Genomic DNA, 24,424 nt, shown 5'->3' on the forward strand with positions numbered 1-24,424 from the left:
TCAGAGAAGAGAGTGGCCAATTGTGTTTGGGGTTTAAGGGGATGTTTTCCAGAATAAGGAACATGAACTGAGTTGCAAAGAATTAATGGGATGAAGAAGGGATGAGGGGTTTCTGGTGAGCAGGCAGCCTATATAAAAGTAAGGTATCAGGAAACAATAGGACATGTCTGGGGAACTGGGCTTTACTCAGTGCAGCTGCAGCACCTGTTCTAGGAGGAGAGGAGAAGAGGTGAGGCAAGATGGTGGACACACAGGCAGCAGGGCAGACAATGCCTTGCATGCAAAGCTGGGGGGTCTGAATGTCATCTTGAAAGTCTTGGGCCTAAAGAGCTCGAAAACTGTATAATTTGGATGGTGAAGTTAGTCAATGATTTATGGGCTGTGTGACTTTGGGCAAGTCAGTTACCTTAATGTGAAATAAGGGCAATAACACTATCTATCTCAAATGAGCCATTGTTCTTTTGGCAGATAATCTTCTGGGCAGTGGAATTTTAGGCTGTAAATTATGGTGCTAAGCCAGGAGAAAGGGAGTTCAAGATTTGAGTGCATGAGTGAGTGTGGGGCTGGCTGGTATGCCAACACTGAAGAGAAATGCTGTTCAGATGTCCTGGGATTCTATTCTCCTTCATCGATATTCTCCAAGAAGAAACACAACAAAAGAGTCATCTTTATAACTACCACACGATATTCTGCAAAGCACATTCCTTCCCACCATTTCTTTTGAAGCTCTCACAACTGCCCTTTCAGGTAAGTAATTATTGTCTCCATTATGCAAGAGGAACTGAGCATCAGAGAGGGAAAAGTGGATCCCCCAAGGTTATACAAAAAGTAGATGTCAAAACTGATAACAGGTCTCCTGATTCCTGGCCCAGTGAGCTCTCCAGAAAACCCAGCAAGTGACCTTAGGTGGCTGTGCACGAAACAGCCAAAGCTAATTAACCACATTCTCAAGAGCCAGGGAGAAACTTTCTCTAATGAACTCATGGGCAGCCTCAAAGTTCTTCCTTAAAAAATATATCCCATATTTTTTCTTGCTTCCGTACCACCATCCTATGACTACCGGCTTCCAAGCATTCTCCCCAGTTGCTTACCTGTAATTGCCCAGGTAGACTCCATCAGGATTGAGCATTGGTGCGATCTTGAAGACCAGGTATTCTCGGAGGACACGGGCAATAGGGTGCTGGCTTACGAGGAAGTCAATGATCCCTAGGGAAAGAGAAGAGTCCGGTTTAACAACAAAGCATTTCAAGAAGAAGGAAACACATTTTTCTCAGCTTGGAAAACAAGAGGAGCTCAATAGGTGATTTTGGCCTGTGTTGTTATTGGCCACTGTGGATGTGTGGTTATAGACTACGTGTTATCTGTATAAAATATATTTACAAATACATTTGTATTTCCAAGAGACAGTTGACGACGTAACATTGAAGCCCATGGGCAGTAGGGAGAGAGCATTTCCTGCTGTAGAGAACTGGGAGGGCTTCCGAGAATGATGACATTTGAGCTGTGCTTTGAGAGCCTACCGAGTTTCGTCAGACAGAGATGGGGAGAGGTGGGCCAGCACTACACAGTGAACTAAGAGATGCTTTCTAATAGGCACACTTAGTTAAACATTGACATCAGATGTGATAATCACAGGGTCGAGGTCCTTAGGGATTTAAATGCTCATTTAGCTGATAGGCACATCAAGAAGCAGAGAGGAAAAGCATTTCAGCCAAAGTCACATGAGCAGAAGGAGGTTTCTTTCATGTATCCCAAATGTGCTTGTTTCCCCATTTTGAAGATCCTCTGTTCCAGGATTCCAGGGATGACTGCCCTCCCGGCTTCTCACTGGCACTAAAATCATCCTGCCTTCCAGTCACCAAATTTAGAAATTTGTCTCCATGACATTTTTCCTACTGCCAGGCAGTCCCCATGTCCCTTTCTTGAATGGAGCAAATCTTCCCCTCTTCTCCATCCCACTGCCTGTCTTCTAACCCAGGTTACCATCACACCTGGCCTGGATAACAGCCACCACCTCTGAAATGAGCCCTCATCGCAGCAGCCAGAAGGATCTTCTGAAAGTGTGAATCTGATCCTGTCACTCCCTCCTTGATATCCTTCTGGTTACAGCCTGCATCTACCCATAGAAGAGGGGTGAGAAAACAAATAACTCTCTTATCTCCCCCACGTTTCTACTCTTTCATCAGATACCTGAAAAAGAAAATGGGCAAAATGGCACTCTAGCATTCCATGAAATTACTATAATGCCAGAAAATGATAGGAGAATGACAAACCCTCCCACAATGCAGACGTGGGGCCCCATTCCTGCTGGAGAGAGCAAGAAAGGCATCAAGAAGGAAGCCTTTGAGCTAAGCCCTGTCAGAAAGGTAGGTTTTGACAGATGGCAGGAGGAAGGCAGCAGGGTAACTAAGAACAAGTGCCCAGTGCAGGCACTCAGCTCTTGGAATGATAACTCACTCCAGAGCACATTCCAGAGCTTCTGTGACCAGTGAGGGACATCTCAGACTTTTCATTAGGCCAAGGTTGAGAATCCATAGGCAGCCGAAAGCCAGTTGGACATCATTTACTTCTCGGCTAACGCGGCAGTAGACCAGATGCCCTAATTTATTTGTTGGTCCTCATATTAAAGCTGCAGTTTGCCAGTAAACAGGCAGGGTAATGATGCCAGGCGCCCTTGTTAGGGGCTAATAATTGCTTAATCTGTCCACTAATTGACCCCGGCTCCCAGGGTGGCCCTCCATCAAGGAGCCAGCCTGCGCTCAGGGCCTGGCCACACTGCCTCAGAGAATGGCTTCTGGAAATGGAGTAGCTTATTGTGATCCATCCTCCTTCACAGATGAACAGATTAATTGGGCTGCCAATTAGGCAGCTAATAAAAGAATGAGAGAAAACAAAGGCAGACCAGAGGCTGCAGCTGCCCAGAGCTCCCTCTCCTAGGGTGGGTGTGGGGCAAGGAGCGGGGAGGTTTTAGACTCATCTGTTGGTTTCAGGTCAGATACAATTCAAAATCATTCCCATTCATCAGGAAATAAGGAGATCTTTCTTTTATTTTACTTTTCTATTTATTTATTTATTTATTTGTGGTGGGAGAGGAGTATGAGGAAGACTGTGAGGGCATGTAAGAGTGGAGAGAAAATGCCATCCTTGGCCAAGGGCCAAAAGCACTGGATGGACCAAGAAAGCAGAGGGACCAGGGGAGCAGAAAGTCTCGGGACCTGAGTTCAAATCTTAACTGAGTGTTAGCTAGAGAAGTTACTGACTAGCTTTCCCTGACTAGTTTTCTCTTCTTGATATAGGGATAATAATACCTAATGTGGAAGACTGTTGTGTACCTGTGTTAGAGATCCTGTGTTAGCTGCCTAACACAGTACCTGAAAATTGTGGCATGCTTCCATAAACTCACTTAGATCAAAGGTTGAAAGGCAATGGGTAGTTAAAAACAGGATTAGTTTTAGAAGTAGGAGTCCTAGTCTGCGAAGTTGACTAACAATGAAATTTGGAGACAAGGATACTGAATGGCAGAAGCCAACAAATCAAAACAGAGCCTGGTTTCTAGTTTTGGCTCAGTTACTGGATGACCTGTAGAAAGCCTCTGGGTCTATGCTTATTTTTAAAATTAGGAGAAAGAACTAAATAATTCTCAAGGATACATCCCACATTGACATCATATGATTCCATCTATTTTATTCCTCTCCACCAAAAGTAGAAGCATCATCTGTCAGGTGAGGAGAATAATCTCCCTCCTGCTGGAAGACGCCATCAACCTCCTTGAGATCAGCCTTTGCCCCTTCTGTAAACAAGTTTGCCAGGTCCTCTTCTTCAAGCTGATTTAATCAGGAAGCTGGGGAAAAGGCAGGATGACAGGAAGGTTGGAAGCCAGAGAGGCCAGAAGAGATGGAAAAGTGGTAGAGGATTTGATATTAAAGCTGGAAGTTAGAGATCACTACCCTGTCCCAACTTCCCACAGACCAGGATGAACCTCTCTAGCCAAACCTCAACTGAGGCTGATATTTTTTGTTAATTTTTTCTCCTAGAGTGTTTGGTTTAGGGCTGGGCACATAGTAGGTGCTTACAAATGCCTATTGATGGATTGCTCCAGGAATTCATACAACTTTGACTGTGTGGGATTAGTTGAACTGATCATCACTCATTTCATTCTACAAACATTCATTGGCACACCAAATTCTGGGCATTTCAAGATGCCTAAGATGGTCCTGCCTCAGAGGGGTGCACAGTAAGGAAGCAACTCCCCACTGACTGGTAAAGGCTCTGATGGGAACAGCACATAGCTGTGGGGACCCAGCAGGGGCCTGGAAAGGGGACTTAAAAAATGAGTAGAGTGGAGCCAGATGAAAGAGGCGCCAGGATGCAGCCATAAAAAGAATAAAATCATGTCCTTTTCAGCGACATGGATGCAGCTGGAGGCCATTATCCTAAGTGAATTAACACAGAAACAGAAAACCAAATACTGCATGTTCTCACTTATAAGTGGGAGCTACACGTGGGGTGCACATGGACACCAAGGGAACCATAAACCCGGGATTCATAAAGAGGGGCAGGAGGGAAGAGGCAAGGGCTGAAAAGCTACCTATCAGGTACTATGTTCACTGCTTGGGTGATGGGATCATTAGAAATCCAAACTTCAGCATCACACTATTCACCCACGTAACAAGCCTGCTAATGTATCCCCTGAATCTAAAATTTAAAAATAAAATAAAAAGAAAGGGTTGCCAGGGGAAAGTATCCAGGCTGGGGTAAGAAAAGAGATGGTCTGTCGGTAACGAAAAGCTTTTCAATTCCAGGGCTTTGGCTTCATGGTCAAAAGCACAGACTCTGAAACTGGATCATCTGAGTTTGACGCCTCTCTCTGCCATTCATTTGCTGTGTAGCCTTAACGTCCCAGTTCCCCAGGTTCCTCATCAATTACAAAGGGGAGAATAAGAATTACTTCTGGGTTCTTGTGAGGATTTACATGAGATGATATAAGCAAAGTGGTACACAGTAAATGTATACATGCATTGTTTTCATCATTGCTCTTTGTTGGCTTGCTGTAGGCATGGGAATGGAGAGATGAACAAGGATTTGCTGTTCCAGCTGAAAAAACCTGAAGGGGACTATAGAGCTATTGCCAAGTTTTCAGCCTGGGTCAGATATGGGCTTTGGAGAGCTCCGTCTGGCTGCAGCGTGGAATGCTGCTTAGAGGCAAGGAATACTGCAGGGCAGGGCCTCCTGAAGGCAGGACAGAGGTGGAGGGAGGGTGCAGGCATAACAGAGAGAGCTGGCAGAGGTAAAGCAGCTTTCTGTCAGGAACCAGGGTGGAACATGGTAGTGACCTGCAGGGACTCTGCAGCAGCCAAGGCCCAGAGAGTCATGAGGTGCAGTGGGTGGAAAGCAAACAGTGTGGATAGATGGTGCCACCAATGATATGATGATTTGCCTGCTACCCTGAGAGCATCAGAACTCTTTGCTGAAAGCACCCAATCTTGAGGAACATAAATGAGTTTAAGTTTCTGCCCCTGGCAGGAAGGGGCCTCAAAATAGAAACTGAATTCAGTTATAGAAAAATAAGAAAGTTGCATTTCCTGCACTTCTCTTTCGGGACTGAGGCTTACTTCAATTTACACTGTGGTTTAAGTCTGTCTTCCCTCCAGGCCATGAGCTCCAAGACAGCAGAAACAGGTCTCCTTTCTTTGCCACTGTATTTTTAGTGCCCAGCTCAGTGCCTGGCACAGGGAAAGTACTCAAGACCTATGTATGAAGCGAGTGAATAAAGATCGACCCATGACTAACTACTGTACATTCATTAGCCGGACTGACTTGTAATTCTATTGGCTCCATTTCAGACTGGGAAAGAAAGTCAGGGTGTGGCATCACTTGCTGAGTGCCTCACAGGAACCTAGTTGGGATTCAGACCCAGTTCTGCCGGCTTCAGAGCAGTGCTCTGTCCATGAAGACAAGATGCAAAGAGCAAGGAGTCTATTTGCATGTGATTTGTGGAATAATTTGCATATGCCTGCATGATTTTCTCTCTAGAGAATTCTGTGCAAAATTTATTGTTTCTGTTATCTGTTCAGAGGCAGCATACTGTAGTGGGAAGAGCCAAGGTTTGAAGCAAGACAGTTTGAGGTCTCTGCTTGGCCCAGTGTGTGATGTGCACAACAGCAGCCACTCTAGGCCCTCCCTTGACCTGGCACAGGACCCCTGTCTGCGCTCAGCTGAGTCCAAGGGCCTCGAATTATGGACTCACAGGGAGTCTGCCCCTGATGACCCTAAAGTTCACAGAGTATAAGTCCTCACCCTCCTGCTCCCAACTCTGCCCATTTCACAGATGAAGAGACAGAAGCCTAGAAAAGTGAAAGGCCCCGTCACAAACCCTTAGTGGATCTAGCACCACACCTATAGTGGGAAGCTGTTTGGGATATTGAGGAGAAGAGGAAGAACAGGTGAAGAAGAGAGGTGAGAGGAAAGCAGAATGGGGGAGGAGCAAAGGTCACTACCTCATTTACAGGAAGTACGAAGCTGTGCTTGGTCCCGGTGTCTGGAGATATTGGTAGTTATGAGAGCATGGTGTGTGCATGTGTGTGTGTGTGTGTGTGCACAATCCTCCTTCCTCCTCTTACTCCCACAAAATAACCCTGAGGAGTGAACTTCCTGGGAGAGGGCCAGCTCTTTGTCTCCATAGTCTAGGCCCTGATGGGCACCTTGGCATGTAGCAGCAGGGCTCAGGCTGGGAGGCAGGCGATCTGGATCTAGTCCCCACTCCACCACCAACTTACCAGGTGACATCCAGTGAATCCCTGGACTGTTCTGAGAATAAGAGCTGAGAGCTGCCTAGTGACCTGGTGGAAGTTCTGTGGAAGAGCGAAGGGAAAGAGGGGTGTGTGGGTACTGGTCAGGCACCTATCTGTGCCTGGTGCTGACCCACCATTGACCTACACGATCTCATGAAACTCTCTCAAGCAGCCCCTTGAGAAAGACATTGCTGTCCCCATTTTGCAGGTCAGGAAATAGGGGCTATGAGAGGCAAGGACTTAGAAAAGTCCCCTAGCTAGATGGAATTGGTAGGCTCAAACTCAGGCCCATCAAACTCCAAAGCCACAGCTGTGCCCACTTCCCCTGCTGCCCTCCAGAGCGTGGCGTGGCTCCCCACAGTAGCATTTCCTAAGTGCTGGTTTCATTAATTCAACGATAAAGGGTCTGGAGAGGACAAAGTACTCTGCAGATGGAAATTTTCAATGAAAGTTGGCCCCAAAGTCCCAGGAAGAGTCAGTGAAAGAGCATACACTTGACCAGGAGTCAGAAACAAGGTCAACAAGGTCTAGGTCTGGTTCAGGCCAAGCTCCTGGCTTGCAAGGTGACCCTCCAGGTGAGCAGAGCTCAGCTAGTGGCACTCTCAGGAAGGTGACGAGGAAGAGCTGAGGCCCACAGTCTGGGAGGCCCACACCTGGGTTTGGTTCAGAGAAGGATTAGAGGAACCACATACAAAGTGCCTCACGGAGGCCCTGGCACCGGCCACGCGCTCCATTAGTGCTAGCTCCTCCCCTACTACTGGAACTTATTTAGTGCTTTCTCTATTCCAGACACCATCCTAAATGCTCGATGGATATGAACTGTGTCAGTCTTCACAACAACCCTGTGAGGCAGGATTTCTATTATTATTTCCCTTTTGAGATAAAAGAACTGAGGCATAAGGAGATTTTCTGGTTTTCCCAAGGTTATACTGTAGTAAGGGGAGGAGCTGCGATTCATGCTTAGCAGTGTAGCAGCTTGAGGGATGGCGCTCTCACATGACTGGCCACAGGGCCACACAGGAGCTCCTCTGACCTCTCCCATGGTCACTGGAGGACAGGATAGTTTGGCCTCACAGAGGTCATGAGCAGCATTTGGGGTAGCAGAGTAAGCATCCCACCAACAAGCAGAGTCTTGAGGAATCCGAGCCCTGCCACCCTTACTGCCACCCCTTCTAGAGCTATGTGGCGACAGGACTTCACTCTACTCCCAGCAGCACATGCATCAGCAGCTCGGCGGCAAGAATTGTGGTCCCAGCCAGATTGTCACAACTGGCCTCACATGCCTGTTCCCTGCTCAAGGTCACTGAGCCAGTTAATGTGGAAGAGTTAACAGAACTGAAGGTATCTCAGCATCTGTCCACACCTTGGACCTGCCTGCTATCCCCAGAAGAAGGTGGGCTGATGGGGGCTGAGGGATGTGACAAGTTTAGGGCTATGACTGAGGAAGAAACCCCCAGCTGTGCCCTGTGGGGCTGTGATCGGGCTGTCTACATGTAGCTGAGACACCCTCAGGAAAGACCATGCCTCAGTCCTGCATTAGTAAAGTGGGGTAATGATGCCTCTTACATTGCCTCAAGGAAGTATGAATTGTGTGTCTCATGGGGCAGATACAGAGGCAGGGAAAGATGAGAAACAGGACTGGGGAGATGGACTCCAGAACCACACTTATGGTGAATTAGTCATGTGACTTTGGGTAAGCCATTGTACTTCCCTGAGGCTCCATATCCCGATCTGTAAAATGCACATCAATTGTTGTGGGGTGGTCAGAACTCTGAGTTTTTTCAGGTACAAGACTTCACCTTCTAGTAGTTCCCATCCCTGAGTGGGACAAGGGAGCATGTACACCCTTGGGAGTTAGCTAGGCCTAGGTTAAAAGCCCCACTTCTCTATTTAATGACTGTGTAACCTTGAGGCTGCTCTTTGTGAGTTCAACACAGCATTTGTTCCTCACAACAGCCCCATAAGATGAATAAGATAACCTCATTTGACAGATGTGGAAAATGACAGTTGGAGACCAGTCCTAGACCTTATACAGCTTGTGGTTTAAAGGGGGAAAAACAAATATAAGTCAAGTATACGATAACAAATCAGGGCAATAGAGATGACCATTATCAATAAAGATGATGGCCATCTTTAGATCCACAATGCAGGCACAACGCAGGTGGCAAGAGGGAGTGGACCAGGGGAGTCCACAGTGGGGGCACTTAAAATGAACCCTGTGAGATGGACGGGGCTTGCCAGGTGGCAAGGAGCAGGTGTAGGGCCTGCTAGGCAGAGGGAGCAGCAGGTGTAAAGGTGCACTGGTCAAGAGAAGACTGCTCACTCAAGGTTTCAGCTGTGTGGAGCTGAGTGTTTGAGGCTGAGGCCAGAGAACCAGGTGAGAGCCAGATGTCAGAGGGCTGGGAATATCATGCGAGGGAGTTGGAGTTTATTTTGAGAAGCCAGCAGGCAGGCATTGAAAGACTCTGTCAAGGAATAGACATTTATTGAAAACCTACAGAACGCCATTGAGTGTATTAACTCAGCACCACCCAAAGATTCCCTTTTAGTAAACAGGGTCATCAGAGAGCACCTGAGATCCATTCAATTCCTCCGTGCCTCAGTCCTTATCTGTGAAATGGGATGGCGACCCTGCTCTCTGTCTACTGCCCACAGGAGAGGTGAGCACGGGGTCTGGGCTCCTAGAGATGAACATATTGATGGTAAGTCTACTGTCTTTTTACAAACAAGGACAAAGCAGTTACATCCAATCAGCTGGGGGAAGAGATCTGCTGCCAAGTTTAGTAACTGACAGATGGCTGCAAGTAAAGGGGTTGGTAAACCCAGGAGGGACCTCAAGGGTTACTGCAAGGACAATGCTGGGGAGGAGGAAGGCCAAAGTGAGAATGCTAAGGAGTCGGCTGTAGCGACTGGAGCCTCAGCCATGCATCTTACAAGCTGCTTGGCTTTGGGCAATTCACTGCCTCCCTGAAACTCCGTTTCCTCATCTGAAAAAAATAGGAAGGCAATCGTGCCTAACTAAAGCATTGTAAGAATACAAACTGGGAAAATAAAGCCCATATTTATTTGCACAGTGCTTGATAGTTTACTAAGCAGATTACCTGCTTCATCTTCTCAGATTCCCACAGGGAAGGAGGTAACATCTGCTGAGTGCCTGCTGTGTGCCAGGCACAGGACTGGGTATGCTGTTTACGTTCATCTCATGCCAGCTTCATAACAACCTGCCTGGGTAGTATTGTTTTACATTTGAGGAAACTGAAGTCACGGTGCTGGAAAGTGGCACAGCCAATACCTGACCTCAAGATTGCCTGATTTCAAATCCTCAGAGGCTTCCACTGCAGTGTGCCACCTCCCTTGAGTTATAGAACCTCCACAGGCGTTTCATATCTCTTTGACCTCATGGTCACTTTGAGATTAAAATGAGATAAATTACTTAACTTCTCTAAACTTCAGCTTGCCCAACAATATACATATATTTTGCTGACTATAGCTGACTAATTAAATATAGTATGAATGAAATATTTAATAATAAGAGTGCAATTATAAAGAGGAACACTTGAGAATAAAAACTATGACTTACTTGCCTCTGGTTGTCTGATGCCAAGTGTGCTTACTCTTGGCAGGTATTTCAAAAGTTGTTTAAGTGAATGATTGAATGAATGAGTGAAGAGATAGTTCTCAGTCATTACCTCCCATTTCACAGCCCTTCTGCCAACATACACATTGATCTAGGGCCAGATTTCTTGCTGTTGTAAACCACTGGAGACAAGTAAAGCTAGGGAGTGTAGATGATTCTGTATGGCTCTTCCTCACCACAGCACATATAAGATAACTTCACAAGATAACTTCATTCAGCCCTCCCTGTTCATTTATCCATCCATCCATCTATCCATTAATTAATTAATTAATTCATACATACATCTAGTCAATAAACATTTATTGAAATACAACCTAATGGAAATCAGGTACAACCTCTTTAAAGAAATGCATTAAATTTCCATTTAATCATAAAATGGTTCTGCATGTGGTCACACTGTCCCAGAGATCATCACAGTGTCCCAGTTGGATGTGGGTATAGGCATAGGACACCTATGAGATCCTGCCACTCACCTTGGCACACGAATGATGAGGGTGTTTCCCCTGGGTGGACTCGACCTGTGATGAATACCACCTTCTGCTCTGCCCCTTCCCGGAGATTGTCTGTAAGATAAAATGAAAGATGGTTGCTAATGAGGGCAAGGAAAGCTGAGTCTAGTGGTTGGTGTGTGGCAGGGAACCCCAGAGGGAATGGGCTGGATGCTTAACATTTATCTCTTAAATCATTGGGTTAGAATCATTAAGTCCAGCCATTGCTGACTAATTTAATTATGTCCCTACCCAATATTAAAAGACTGCATTCCCTTTCTTTGGTGCAACTGATCATATTATATTAATATGTACTATTTACGATCATCCAAGGAAGCCACATGAGTGAAGTTGAATCCCAAATCCATTGACTGTGACCTTAGGCAACTTGTGTATCCTTTCTAAGTTTCCATTTTCTAATCTACAAACAAGGATGACAATATATCCTTGTTTATAGATTATAAACAAGGATTTTAATAGGGTTGTTGTGATGATTAAACAGGCTTACACATTGCATAGTACACAGTAAACATTCAGCAAATGATGGAGTAGAGAAGGTGGCTATTTATATATTAGTAATAGTAGCATCTGCCATTTAATTAGCTCCTTTTGTGTTGGCACATTATATACATATATAATCCTTACAGGAACACGCTGTTAATGTGTTTTTTTAATAGAGGCAGAAACTGAGGCTCATGGAGGTTATATAACTTATTCAAGGTCACACAGCTGAAAAGTGGCGGTAGGAGCTGAGATTAGAGCCCAATCCCTTGTTTGGCCTTCATTTCCCTTTTATCTTAAACAACTAGAAAATTGGACAAAATATTCATCACAAGTATTTTCAGACATTGAACAAGGCCAATGCAAGATAATCAATGAGAGAAGGAAAATAAATGAGATATGCCCTACAATTGCCCTGACTTTTTGCCTGATGATCCCTTCTAGACTAAAGAACAGGGAGCTATTCCTGAGCAAAGCATAGAAGCCTCACTGAGATTCAAGTTCAACAGGTAGTAGCTGGGAAACTCTGGGAGCACCAGAGATGAGGAAGCTCTGCAGGAAAAGAGTTCCAGAAATTTGTACAGGAGTCCTCTTGATTCTTTGTTGGATTCTAAGATGTGCATACACAGGGTGACTCTCCACGATGTCAGGAAAAAATTACCAGGGAGCTGTGAACTGCACAGTCCTTAGGGGTCACACAGGGCTAAGAATCGTTTGAATTCCCACAGCTAAAGAGGAAGTCCTCACTGATCATTTAAGGAGAATGAGAATTCAGATAGGCAATGTCTTAGTGGTAGGGATAAACTACTCTAGACCACCACATTCACAAAGCTTTAAAACAAGTCTCGGAAGGATCAAACTGAACAAAAGAAACTTAAATTCTTGCTGTTCAAAGTCCAACTCTCTTTCAAGGAAGACAACAAAATCCAGACAGTTAAAGCAATGTGTAATTTGCAATATCCAGCATCCAATAAAAAATTATTAGACATGCAGAAAAGTAGGAAAATGTGGCTCCAAATCAGAACTCAAGCTCTTTCTGTCTCTACAGAAGTCTAATTTGTATAATAAAGTTGAACTATTGTGCAAAGATATCATCAGACAAAAGCAACAGCCAAGGGTGGCATTCCCAGTAAGAAACGTCTAGGGAAGGATACTCAGCAGTGGGCGGAAGAAGGGCTGATTGATACAGAACACAACAATTACCTGAAGGAAACTTAGAAAGGAACATTGAGAGAGGTTGAACTGAAGGATTTTATCAATGTTTGAGGACAATCTGGAGGGAGAGAATAGAAATAATTAATAGGCTTTCTCCTTCTGAAATGCTGGAGACATGCTATTTTGAACATGGTTCTTTATCCCAACAGTCAATGAACCAATGTCAGAGATGAAACTAAAAATATTAACCCTATTAAATCTGATTCTAAAGGCTTGGGACTTGCTTGTCCATTGGGATGATCAGTATGGGTGGAGTCACTGCTTCCCCTGAAATGCAGCAAGAAATATCATGGAACCAAAATATAGTCTTGAGAACTCACTCTGCTCAGCTCTGTGCTAGGCACCTTTAGGAACAAAGGGAGAGAGAGAAGGCTCACCTGCCCTGAAGAAGTTTATTATTTAAAGAGGAATTCGACACCTAAACATTCCCTGGACTGAATATAAGCTCCTCAAGGAAAAAACTGCGACTTCCATGGGTGTATGGCTAATGTCTTTCCCAGGACCCTGCAGGGAGTAGGTGCTCAAGGACTGACTATTGAATTAATAAACAAAAATACTTGTGTAGATGATGGTTTATAAAGAAATATAGGCTCATATTATGTTATTTAATCTTTATCATGCCTCCGTGAGGTGGACAGTATTAATTCTATTTTATGGGTGAGGAAATGAGGCTCACAGAAGGAAGGGACATGCTGAAGGTCATTCAGCTAGCAGTGGTAGAGTTAAGTCCCAGCACCCAGCCACTGGCCCTTTCACTACCCTGTTTCATTCTGGATCCACTAATAACAATATAAGATCCCCCTTCTACTGCATTTCCATCTACAATTTACACAAGAGAGCTTGATTTTATCTTATTATGATGGAAATTGAGCTGCTGTCTTAGTATTTATATCGCTCTTTCACTTAAAAAAAAATCACCAAGCCCTTTTAAAAAACACTGTCTAACACTGACCCCATCTATCCCAGCAGTCCAGAAATGATAAATGGCACTAGGGAGGCCCTTGGTGAAGGCTAACTTTATGGATGTCTCCCCTGACCCAGTATCAAGTCAATTGCATTCAACATTTCTGCTGACCACAGGGAAATGCAAAATGGGCATTCTATTTGCACACTAATTTTACTGAGCCCTTGCGTCTTCATAAAATGATAACATGGGGCTAATAAAAATCAAGCATCTCGGGTGCTAATATAAGCAAATGTTGATGTAGGCAGGTAACAAATTGCTTTGTCATTTAGAAGGCCGTAAAAGAGCATTATAATCATCTTCAGGCAAAATGGATGGGTCGCCTTTGCTTAGCTTTTAGCTTTCATTTGCAAAATCAATTTAAGGTAATGTAGCAGCTCTGAGGTGATGACTACCCCACCCCTTCCTGTCACCAAATCTCCAGACTCTGTGCAAAGCCAATTAAACGTATTCTTGGTGGAGGCGGCACAGATGAAGAAGAAAGTATGCTTGAACAAAGCCAGGGTGGAACAGAATGCAAACAATGATACCAAGAACAACTCATAAGAGATGGAACAGCTAAAGAGCTCATGTAGGCTAACATGCTCAAGGGTACAAAGGCACACTCAAAAAACACTGGGGCAGCTCCCCTTGGCTCCCCAGTTAAACAGCAGGTGTTTGAAGTAACATGTGCTTTGTATGGCATCCTTAACATGCATGTGCACACACACATATACAGACACTCCTTTGTCATTACAACACTCTATCATCTGCTATTTCCTTAATCATCACATATTTATTGAATACCTATTAGATGGCCAGGCACTAGCTATTATTATTTTCATTTTACAGAAAACCAAGGGCAAGAGAGTTAAGTGACTTGCCCTAGTTCTTACAGCTAATGTGGCAGAGCCAAAGTCCCAAACCAGATAGCCTGACTCCAGAAACTGTGTTCTTAACCTCTATATTATACTGTCTTCTAGAAAGGAGGACAATATCATCCCATTGAAATAGCAATTAAGTAATATTTATGTAGTACTTATTCTTTGCCAGGCAATTTACATGCATGATCTTATTTAATTCTCAAAGCAACCCAATGAAACATCTGCTATTCTTAGACTAGACTCTTATAGATTAGAAAATTGAGATACAGAAAGGTTAAATGACTTGCCTAAACTTGCATAAGTAGCAAATGTGGGAGCCAGAATTACATGTAGGTCTTTATGATTCTCAAATTTGTGCTCTTAACTATTGTGTCATATTGACTTTTGGAGATTAAAACCACCCTATAGGGTTTTTAAAAATACATCCACAAATTCTTTGTTCATTTCCTCCTTTCAAGAAGTGGAGATGTACTCCTCTCTCCTTCAGTGTGGGCTGGATTTAGAGACTTCCTTCTAACAAATGAAATATGATAGAAGTGATGGCGTGCCACTTCTGAGATTAAGGTATAAAAAGACTGTGGCTTCCATCTTGGGTGTGATATCTCTTTCTGGAATGGCTCACCCTTGGGGAAGCCAACTGCCATGTCATAAAGGCACTCAGATAGCCTATGGAGAAGCCCACATGGTGAGGTACTAAAGTACCCAGATAGCAGCCAAGAGGACCTGTGGTCTGCCAAAGCCATGTGAGTGCATTTGGAAGAGGATCCCGCAGTGTCAGATGACTATAGTACTGGCTGACAGCCTACTGCAACTTCACAAAAGACCTATGCCAGAACCACCCAGCTAAGCTGTTTCCACATTCCTAACCCACAGAAATGGAGACATAATAAATATTTGCTGTCTCAAGATGCTCAATTCTAGAGTAACTTGTTAGGCAGCAATAGATAATAGACATCTCCCTGAAGATAACTATATTTATCCTAGTTGCTATGTAGAACTTAAGTAACTTTGCATCTTATCTATTGATGCTGATTTTCAGTGAAGACCAAAGCCATAATCTTGGTGCCAAGATGTGGAGAATCTCAATCTATTTGGCCAGTTACTATGGATCTGTGGCTGGTAGAGGTAGATGCCAAGAGGCCCCAAAGAGCCCTAGATGGGTCTCTGAGGACAAAAATCTCCCAGAAGTTCATATTGTCAGTTTTGTTTCCACATCCCTCCAGACAATGACTTGTCATGGGGATTAAGATGTTAATGTGAAGGAAGAAGGAAATGCTACTGGGAGGGGAATGCAGAATGCTACAATGGGTGAAGGATTTGTTGTTGTTGTTGTTGACACCTGAGTCTTTTTCATTTCCTTGACTTGATTCCTGAAGGCATGATAAAGTTAAGAAAATGCCCTACTATGGGTTTCTAAACAGACAAGTTTCAGTCTTTTCTCCAATACTCCAGGGCCCAAACAAGGTTCATAGTACTCTTAAGCTGGAGAAACAAGACATCGCAGTGGCAACAACGGCACAGTTGGCTGGTATTACTCGGAGGGCTTGCTCAGGACTGGAACAGCCCTGGCACTGGTCTCCCTGTGCCAGCACCACCCTTTCCAGTCCACCGTCTGCCTGGACACCAAAATGGTCTTTCTAAAATGCAAATAGCAGCATACCACTTCCTCTGCGTAAAACCCTTCAGCAGCTCTCTATTGTCTGCAGAGCAAGTGCAGCCCCCTCAGCCTAGACCATCCCTGTCTCTGGTAGCTGGTGGCTGCTTATCTCTCCAGCCCCTTCCACAGGCCCCAGCCTCAGCTAACACTCCTTGGTTCCCAAGACACGACATGTTCTCCCACACCTCCACACTGGGCACATGTTCTTTTCTCTTCCTAGGATGCCAGCCCCCATCTTGGCCGTCTGGCTTACTCCTACTCAGCCTTGAAGACTTGGTTCAGATGCACTCCTCTAAGAAGGAAAGGAGGAAACTAATGTTCATCCAGGACTTGGACTGGGCCAACCTTGGTGTTAATGTTGCTGTGTTTTATCTGATTTTATTGGCAATGTGAGGATATCACTCTGTTGCTGAGATAGACAATAAAGAGGGAATGGATGCTGTGAATTATAGTAAGAACATGGCCATAGTACAGAAATTTATTGACTATAATTTTATGAGAATATATAGGTTTAGGAGACATCAATAGAGCCTTCCTGGAAGCAGTGGAGAAGTACTAAATGCATTTGGGTAGAGATGTGACTTGATGAAATTCCAGACATTCAGGGTTAGCTCTGCCTCACTGACTGATGGGGGATCCAACAAGAGGAAAGGGCTAGATGAGGGACACTGGGGAGGATGTGTTCCCTGTGTTTCTTCTGTACCCTGAGGGAGTCAAATGAAAAATCAGCTGACTTCCCTGGGTAGATGGACTGGGTCTCATAACCAGGTTCCATAGAGTATTGACTGTGAGACCTTGGGCCCATTATTTATCCACCTTGAGCCTCAGTTTCCTCACTTATAAAACGAGAATAATAATCTCTAGCTCAGAAGACAAACAATAAGCAAGAAACTTTATATCCCTGCCCATGGCTTCACCGATAATAGCAGGTGTCATTTATTGAGTGACAAGCCATGGAATGGGGTTCCTTGGCATAAGCCCTACAGGTATGTTGAGCTGGAGAGCTCTTGGTTGTGGGGGTGCTGAGCTGTGCATTGTAGGATGCCCAGCAGCATCCCTTTCCTCTACCCTCTACATGCCAGTAACACCTCTCCCTCCAGTTATGACAATGAAAAACATCTTCAGACGTTACCAAGTGTCCCATGTCTCCTCAGAGGCAAAGTAGCCCCCAGTCAAGAACCGCTCTCCTACAAGAATATTATACTTGATTCAAACTGGCCTTGTCATTAACTCTCCAAGCAAACCTTCAGTTTCCCAGACTTTATATATATTTCCCTAACTCCTCCCAAAAGCCTCTCCAGATATTTCCAGACCACTGTGTCCTCACCCTCCTGTGAACTCACAGTTCACTGTCTGGACCCCTCATCTCATCATAAGTCATTTGCTGCCTTGGTCAGGCAGGATCAAAAGCCACAACTCAGATCTCTTCTGCCCGATGCCCAGCATCTGCTCTGCACTTCTGAGCCTCTGGGCCATCCTGAGAAAATAGTAGTGTTGGCAAAGTTTATTTTCAGTTCCCGACTCCTTAGCATCCTCCACACCCCCATTCCCTCTCCTAGGCTCAGATCTCCCATGGCCTAAAATCTCATATCTAAGTAGAAGACTCATTATGCTTTAGGGTTAGGGATCAAATGTTCTGCCCTTGATGAGCTGGAAGAAAAGAACAGGAATTACCTTTGAAAAGAGTATGTACATGACAAAGAAATACTCCTGAAAAGAAATGAAGCATAGATTCTGGAATGTCAGGCATCAGGGACAGAAGCCTTTCTGGTGTACCTCCACGTCTTCACAAATGGATGTCTTAATATGTCTTGGACATATTAAACTGCTCTTTTGTCTTCTTCTTTTTTTTTTTGAGACGGAGTCTCCAGGCTGGAGTGCAGTGGCGTGATCTCAGCTCACTGCAAGCTCTGCCTCCCAGGTTCATGCCATTCTCCTGCCTCAGTCTCCAGAGTAGCTGGGACTACGGGCGCCCACCACTACGCCCGGCTAACTTTTTGTACTTTTTAGTAGAGACGGTGTTTCACTGTGTTAGCCAGGATGGTCTCCATCTCCTGACTTCATGATCCGCCCGCCTCGGCCTCCCAGAGTGCTGGGATTACAGGCGTGAGACACCGCGCCCAACCTCTTTTGTCTTTACAAAGCAGTAAGGATGCCTCTGACTTACAGGAGACTCACAGAGGCCATCAGAACTGCACAGCCTGTGAGATCACCAAGTAAAACATCCTTACTGTGAAGAAGAAGGGCAGAGGACCAGAAAGAACGAGGGACTTGCCCCTGGCCACACAGCTAGAGAGTAGTCCAGGCAGGTAGCAGCCTCCTCTCACTACACTGGGCTGCCTGGGGCAATGTCCATGCAGGCTGGCACCTGGAAAGTAGCCAGTGGATTCCTGCCAAAGAAGTGAAGAAAAGCTGAAAAGTGATGAGATACAGATCTGAGATACAGGCGGCTTGGGCCAACTAAGGCATTGTCACCTTGATGGTCACAGGAGCAGCAGAGTTTTTCTCCCCAGACAAGCTGCTCTGTGGGCTCCAGCAGTTTCTAAAGCCCCCTTCCTCGCCATAGGGCTGGCACCTAGGCCTGGGAGCAGGTAGGTAGCCTTCCAGGGCAGGCTGATAGCAGGATAGGTACGTAGGGGCAGGCTCCTTCCTCAGACAGGCTCCCTGCCCCTGTCTATCTTGATCCCAGCACCCTACAAACAACTCCAGAAAGGCAGAGCCAGAGCCACCTGCTCAGAATACCTGCTGACGTTAAGGTTCCTGGGAAATAGACTCAGAGGCTCTGAGATTCCCTTACAGGAGATTTACTGGGATTGTTCTTGAAAAGGCTTGTGAGAGGTACAAATGAAACAGAGTGGGGACAGTCTCAGCAGGGCCTTTCAACAATTCCATGAGGAGCTCTGGGCCAGGAGAGCCCTGCCTGATTGTTTGAGGAGGCAAGGGGGATGGCTCTGTGTCCTGAATCAAAAGGATACTGGATATGGCCTGCCTGCAGGGAAGGTGTAACCCCAGTCAAGGCGGAGTGCAAGTCCCAGGGAGGAACTCAGCTCTCAGCTACCAATGCTCCTGGGAACTGAGGACTCAGTCCTGAAGATGTGAGCAGTGCACACAGCATCTGTTATGCCAGCCAAGGTTGCTGAGAACAGAGCAGAGGCTCAAGATCTGAGGTTTCAGACAAGAAGGCTGAGGATAATGGACTTTCTTTTTTGTTAAATTCAGTTCATATTTTCTTACACTGACCACATGCCAAACTTTGGGCTGGTCCCTGAGAAATCAGACACTGTCCCTGCCATCCAGGAGCTCAACTGCTCTCCTACAAGAATACTTTATTCTGTAGGAGGAGAAACTGGCCAGTGGAGGGGAAATATCAGGACTTGTGGTTATAAATTTGAATTCTAGAATCAGACAGAAGAAGCATTAAATCCAAGTCCTGCCACAGGTACTTATGTGACTTTGAGTTCTGGGGTCTTTCATTTCCTCATCTGCAAAATGAGGATAATAATATATCAAACTCATAAGGATCTTGTAAGAATTAAATGAGACAATGCTTCAGGTCTATGTACATGGCCTGATGCATAGTAAGTGTTCAAAAGGGCACTTACAGACACTGAGAGGTGACTTGGTCCAAATGCCTGATCTTACAGATGCAGAAAGTGAGGTCACTAGACAGTAAGCAACAGGAAAGCCACAACTTTGCCTCTTTCACAATTTGTATTCTCAGTGCCTGGCACACATGATGTTCTCAGTAAACACTTGTGAAATAGTATTTGTTGTCCTTTGGTTGAATGAGTATATCCAGCTAGAATTGAGTGCCCAGGCTTTCCCCAGGGTGTGCTCTGACTTTTGAATCCACCATTGGCAGACTCCAGAAATTCCTCACCAGGTTTAGTTTCAGGCTTATTAGCAAATGCAAATTGAATTACGAAGTACCCTTTTGCAACAAGGACAACAAAAACAGTTTCCCTAGGAAAGGAGGGCATGGAGAGGTGAAAGCTGGGATGAAAGTCTAAGACAATACATTCTAATCAAACTTGATAAATATGTAAATTAAAGTAGCTAAACAGTTGGCTTTGACAAATGACTTCTTCGTAATGGATTTTTCCACAGGAAAGGCGAGAGTTCAGCCTGCCTGCTAGTCACAATAAGAGCCCTCTCCTGCTATCCTGGCAATGCAGGCGCATTGGGCAGCCACTGGGATGCTAAGAGGCAGAGAGGGAATGAATCCTTCTTTTAGTAGACGCCATTGGTTGAGCATCAGCTAGCTGCTAGGCATGGCCTTCATCGGCCCTGCAAGAGACATGAGAATCCCTGTCTCATGGATGAGGGAGCCAAGATAAAAGTCGGTAAAGGCCGGATTCACCAGACTCCGAAGCCTGATGTCACCCAGGGAGCCAACACAACCACTTGTCGAGGAACATAAATTCAACCCTTCCAATGGTTTTATTGTCACCTGAGGGGTCTCACCAACTCAAAGCCTTACAGCTGTGTTTCCCCTCCCAGGACCTGGCACAGTGGAGGTGTTCAGAAAAGATCTGGTCCTTAACTTGCTATGCAGTTCCTGTGGGCCCCTTTCCTGTGCCCTCTCTCAATCTGTTTTCCACCCTTAAAATGAGCTGTTGGAGTCATGCCAGCTGAAGGCCCAGTCATCATAGAGTAGAAATGGGTGGACAGATTGCAGATTCTCTGGAAATACAAGACAATTGTCATTTTAAGCCACTAAATTTGGGAGCGGAGGAGGTTGTTATGTATTAATAACTAAGAATAATTGTTATGAAATTGATGATGATTCCAATGGGTTACAGTACAACAGTCAGGTAAGAGGTGGCTGAAGAGGAACCGTTTTGAGCAGTTACTGTACACCAGGCACTTTACATACGTCGGGATCCAAGTCTCACCAGGCCCTGTGAGAATTGTATTGTGAGGCTCAGCACGTTGCCCTGGGGCTGCCAGGCTAGCAAGACTCTGAGCTGGAATTGGAACCTTCTGTATCTCAGGAGACTAGTCTGTCTTTTGACACTCCCAAGGGGAAATTTGATTCCCCAGCTACACTACAGATATGTTATTCTGTGTGTACTCATGTGCAGGCACCTGCACACATCTGCGTCTGACTCAAACTCCTACAAATACCTGAAGTTTTGTACAAAGTTATTAGAGTTGAGGTGCAAACGGAAATTCAAGTTAAATGGTTTGTAGCCTTGGAAAGACATTATTAATACAATTTCCCCAAGCAGAGAACCGATATATATGAGCACTCCAAGTGCTTCAGGAAAAGTTTCCTTGTAGGCCTGGGAGTAATGCGATCCTGACCCTGAGTGAAGATCTGTCTTGCCCAATGCTGGAGGAATTCAGATTTGAAGAGTGTTCTTTCTTTCCTATTGAGATCTTCATTGAGTTGTATAAAAATACCACTTTCAATCTCAAATCCCCACTGGCATTTTTATATAAGCACCGAAAATGCTACTGGGCTTTGGAGATTTCACTTAATGAAGGGAAAGTATTTCTATTAAAGAGTGTAATTTTTTTCTCTCTCTCAACATGACATCTTCAGAGCAACCAGAGAAGCTGAATTGTTCTGGGCTGAGAAAACAAACCAACTCATGCCTTGCCCACGAGTTTGTTAAACAGACTGTGGAATGGCGACAGCCAAGGAAGGCAAGAAAGGGTCAGTCACGAGGGAGAAATAAGAGTAATGATACTGAAGCAACTCCCATATGCCCGGGACTTTACAGTTTATGAAGCATTCAGGTGCCACTGCCCAAGCTCAACACTGCCGCCATTGCATGTTGTCTGAACAACTACAGAAGCCTCCTGCTGCTTCCTTCCTCTCCTGTAGCCCATTTTCTGACGGATGGGTCTCACTCCCCTGCACCCAGTCCTGCAGCAGCTTCCCCATATACTAGAAGCTAACCCAGGCGGCGCTCGCTAGCCGCGTGTCCCCTGCCCACCTCCCACGCTCGCCTCTTACTGTTCTCTCACCTGCTCATCACACCTCCTCACACCTTTCTAGTTTCCTTACACCTCTGTCCAGAGGACGCTCCTGGGTCCTTGGAGCTGGCTCCTTGGGAACATTAGCTCCATGGCAAAAGGAACTTTGTCTTGTTAATGACTGTGAACCCCGGCCACACATTCACGCTGCCGCATATCTACCGAGTCAATAAAATACAGCTGTTGGTTATTGAGTGATGTCTGCTGGGGAGAATGAGAACCAGAGGAATAAGACTCAAGAGGTGGCTGGGATCAGCAAATTGTTCAAGGTCATATAGCTGGCAAGTGATGAGAGCAGAGCAGAACTAGGTCTAGTTAACGTTAAAGCTGGTGTTCCTTCTCCCTCACCCCAAGCCTTCGTTCACTCACAGAGAGGTCACAGAATGCCGTAGGTGGGCTGGGCGTGTTGGGTGGGGGTGGGGTAGGTGAGCATGACCTTAGGTATGGCTGTACCTGATTTAGAATTCTAGCTCTGCCACTTACTAGCTATGTTGTCTTGGGAAAGTCACTTAACCTGTGAGTGTCTCAGTCTCCTCATCTGTAAAATGGGAATAATAATATTCATCTTATTGGGTGGCTGTGAGGACTAGGTGAATTAAAATAAAGTACTAATAACGGTGCTTGTCACATGGTAAGTCCTCAATTAACTGTGGCTATTATTAGTCCTTCTACATATGTTTCTTGAGCTCCCAGTCACTCCCTCCCCCAGGAAGCCTTCTTCACCCCCAGGCAGTGAGTCACTCTCTGCTCTGTTCCCTCCCAGCCCCTTCTGCTATTATAGCAATTGCCCAGCAGTATAATAGTAATTTGCTTCTCTTTCTGTCTCGCCTTTCCCCTCTGGTGACTCTGAGCTTTTGGGGGGCAGAAGCCCTGTCTTATTCATATCTTCCTGGCATTCATTTTCTTTGTCTCAGACAGAGAGGGCATTTTGACATGGTTGTTTTGATGTAACAGTTTTGAAATGGCTGCATCTAAATGTAAAATTGCTTTCGAAAATTGCTAGGTACTGTGTGAAACAGACTCCCCCCACACCCATTGCATGCTGGATCTTCAGTGTCTTTCACTCCCACCAATTCCTTAGTGTTCCTGCCATCCTCATCGCCAGCCTTGACCCAGAGCCCACCCTGACTGAGCCCAATCTATTCCCTCTCCCCTCTCCCTAGCCCGCTTTCACAGAAGTGGAGATCAAGGATGGGGGAAGTTCTGGGATCAGAGGAACTAGCCTGAAATGTCTCCGTGGCACATTATTTGTTAATGTTTTTTTAAGAAGCTGAAGGTGTGATGGTTTATTTTCTCAACTGTGTCAAAATGTCCTCATATCAAAATAGGTGAGTCAGAGCAGCCTCATCAATGTGGCTGAAACAAAAGGACAATGTCAAAAAGAGACGAAATCTGCATGGGAAGCCACCTGGCATGCAATAGTCCTCAATAATGGATTTTAAAACATCCATCATTGTAAGTGGATTAACAAGCAATCAGCTACACTTAACACCAACTCTCCTGTAGCAATTACTTTTTGTTCTAGTGAGGATGATTCTACTACCATAAAAATCAGAGGAGTTAAGGATGCTGTCTGATATCACATAGGAGTCACAGAACAGTGACGATTAGAGCTGAGTATGGTCTACTTAATGTCACCATTTACAACCAAGACTCTAAGACAGAAAGTGATTTGACCAAGGTCTCACAATGAACTGGATTTTTACATGTTGGATCAGAAACATGTGAGCAGTTCTTAGATAACTTCTCCACCCCATGCCCTAAATTCTAGGCCATACCGTCACCAGCGAATGGAGTCTTTCTTGAATAAAATAAATTATAAAAATTTAATTCACAGGATATGTTTCCAGAGAATGTTTTTATAGAATGCCATTATGTGCTCCTCGAAAACAACTCCTAGGATAAACCTGGATTCTTTCCACAAATTCTACCTCGGGTTATACCTGGGGTACATGGAAGTAGAGCTGGAGAGACCTGGGTTTCAAGCTGTATGGCCTAGGTAAGTTGCTCAGCCATGGTTTCATCAGAAGCTAGGTAAGGAGAGATGTATACATTACGGTGCTCCACAAAGGTAGCTTTCAGTATTACTGATTTCAGAAACCTTCAGTCCTACCTTCCACCTTCTGGCAGAGCCATTCATTTAGAAAGGTCTAGGGGGGGTCTAAAGGTGCTGGCAGGTGCTGCAATCCTGAGCTGAGAACCGGAGAGGTGAATTGGCATAATGGTTACAAACAGGGACTCAGGCACAAGCGCAGTGACTGCACTGCTCTCTGAGTGTGTGACCCCAGGCAAGTTACTTCACTTCTCTGTGCTTCACTCTTCT

At 45.2% G+C, this 24,424-nt stretch overlaps 1 protein-coding gene across 8 annotated transcripts in view; it reads right to left on the minus strand.

Moving 5' to 3' along the window:
• The window catches only part of AGBL4 (ATP/GTP binding protein like 4), a 1,449,848-nt gene that overhangs the window by 132,630 nt on the left and 1,292,794 nt on the right, over positions 1–24,424 (minus strand). For all 8 annotated transcript variants that reach the window (XM_017955920.3, XM_017956149.3, XM_017956028.3 and 5 more), the window contains 2 exons: positions 10,902–10,991; positions 1,092–1,206 (listed from right to left, as the gene is read on the minus strand). In XM_017955920.3, coding sequence (XP_017811409.1) covers positions 1,092–1,206; positions 10,902–10,991 — 205 coding nt within the window. The remainder of the gene's footprint in view (positions 1–1,091; positions 1,207–10,901; positions 10,992–24,424) is intronic.

The sequence above is a fragment of the Papio anubis genome, chromosome 1 (assembly GCF_008728515.1).
Source record: "Papio anubis isolate 15944 chromosome 1, Panubis1.0, whole genome shotgun sequence".
Lineage (NCBI taxonomy): Eukaryota > Metazoa > Chordata > Mammalia > Primates > Cercopithecidae > Papio > Papio anubis.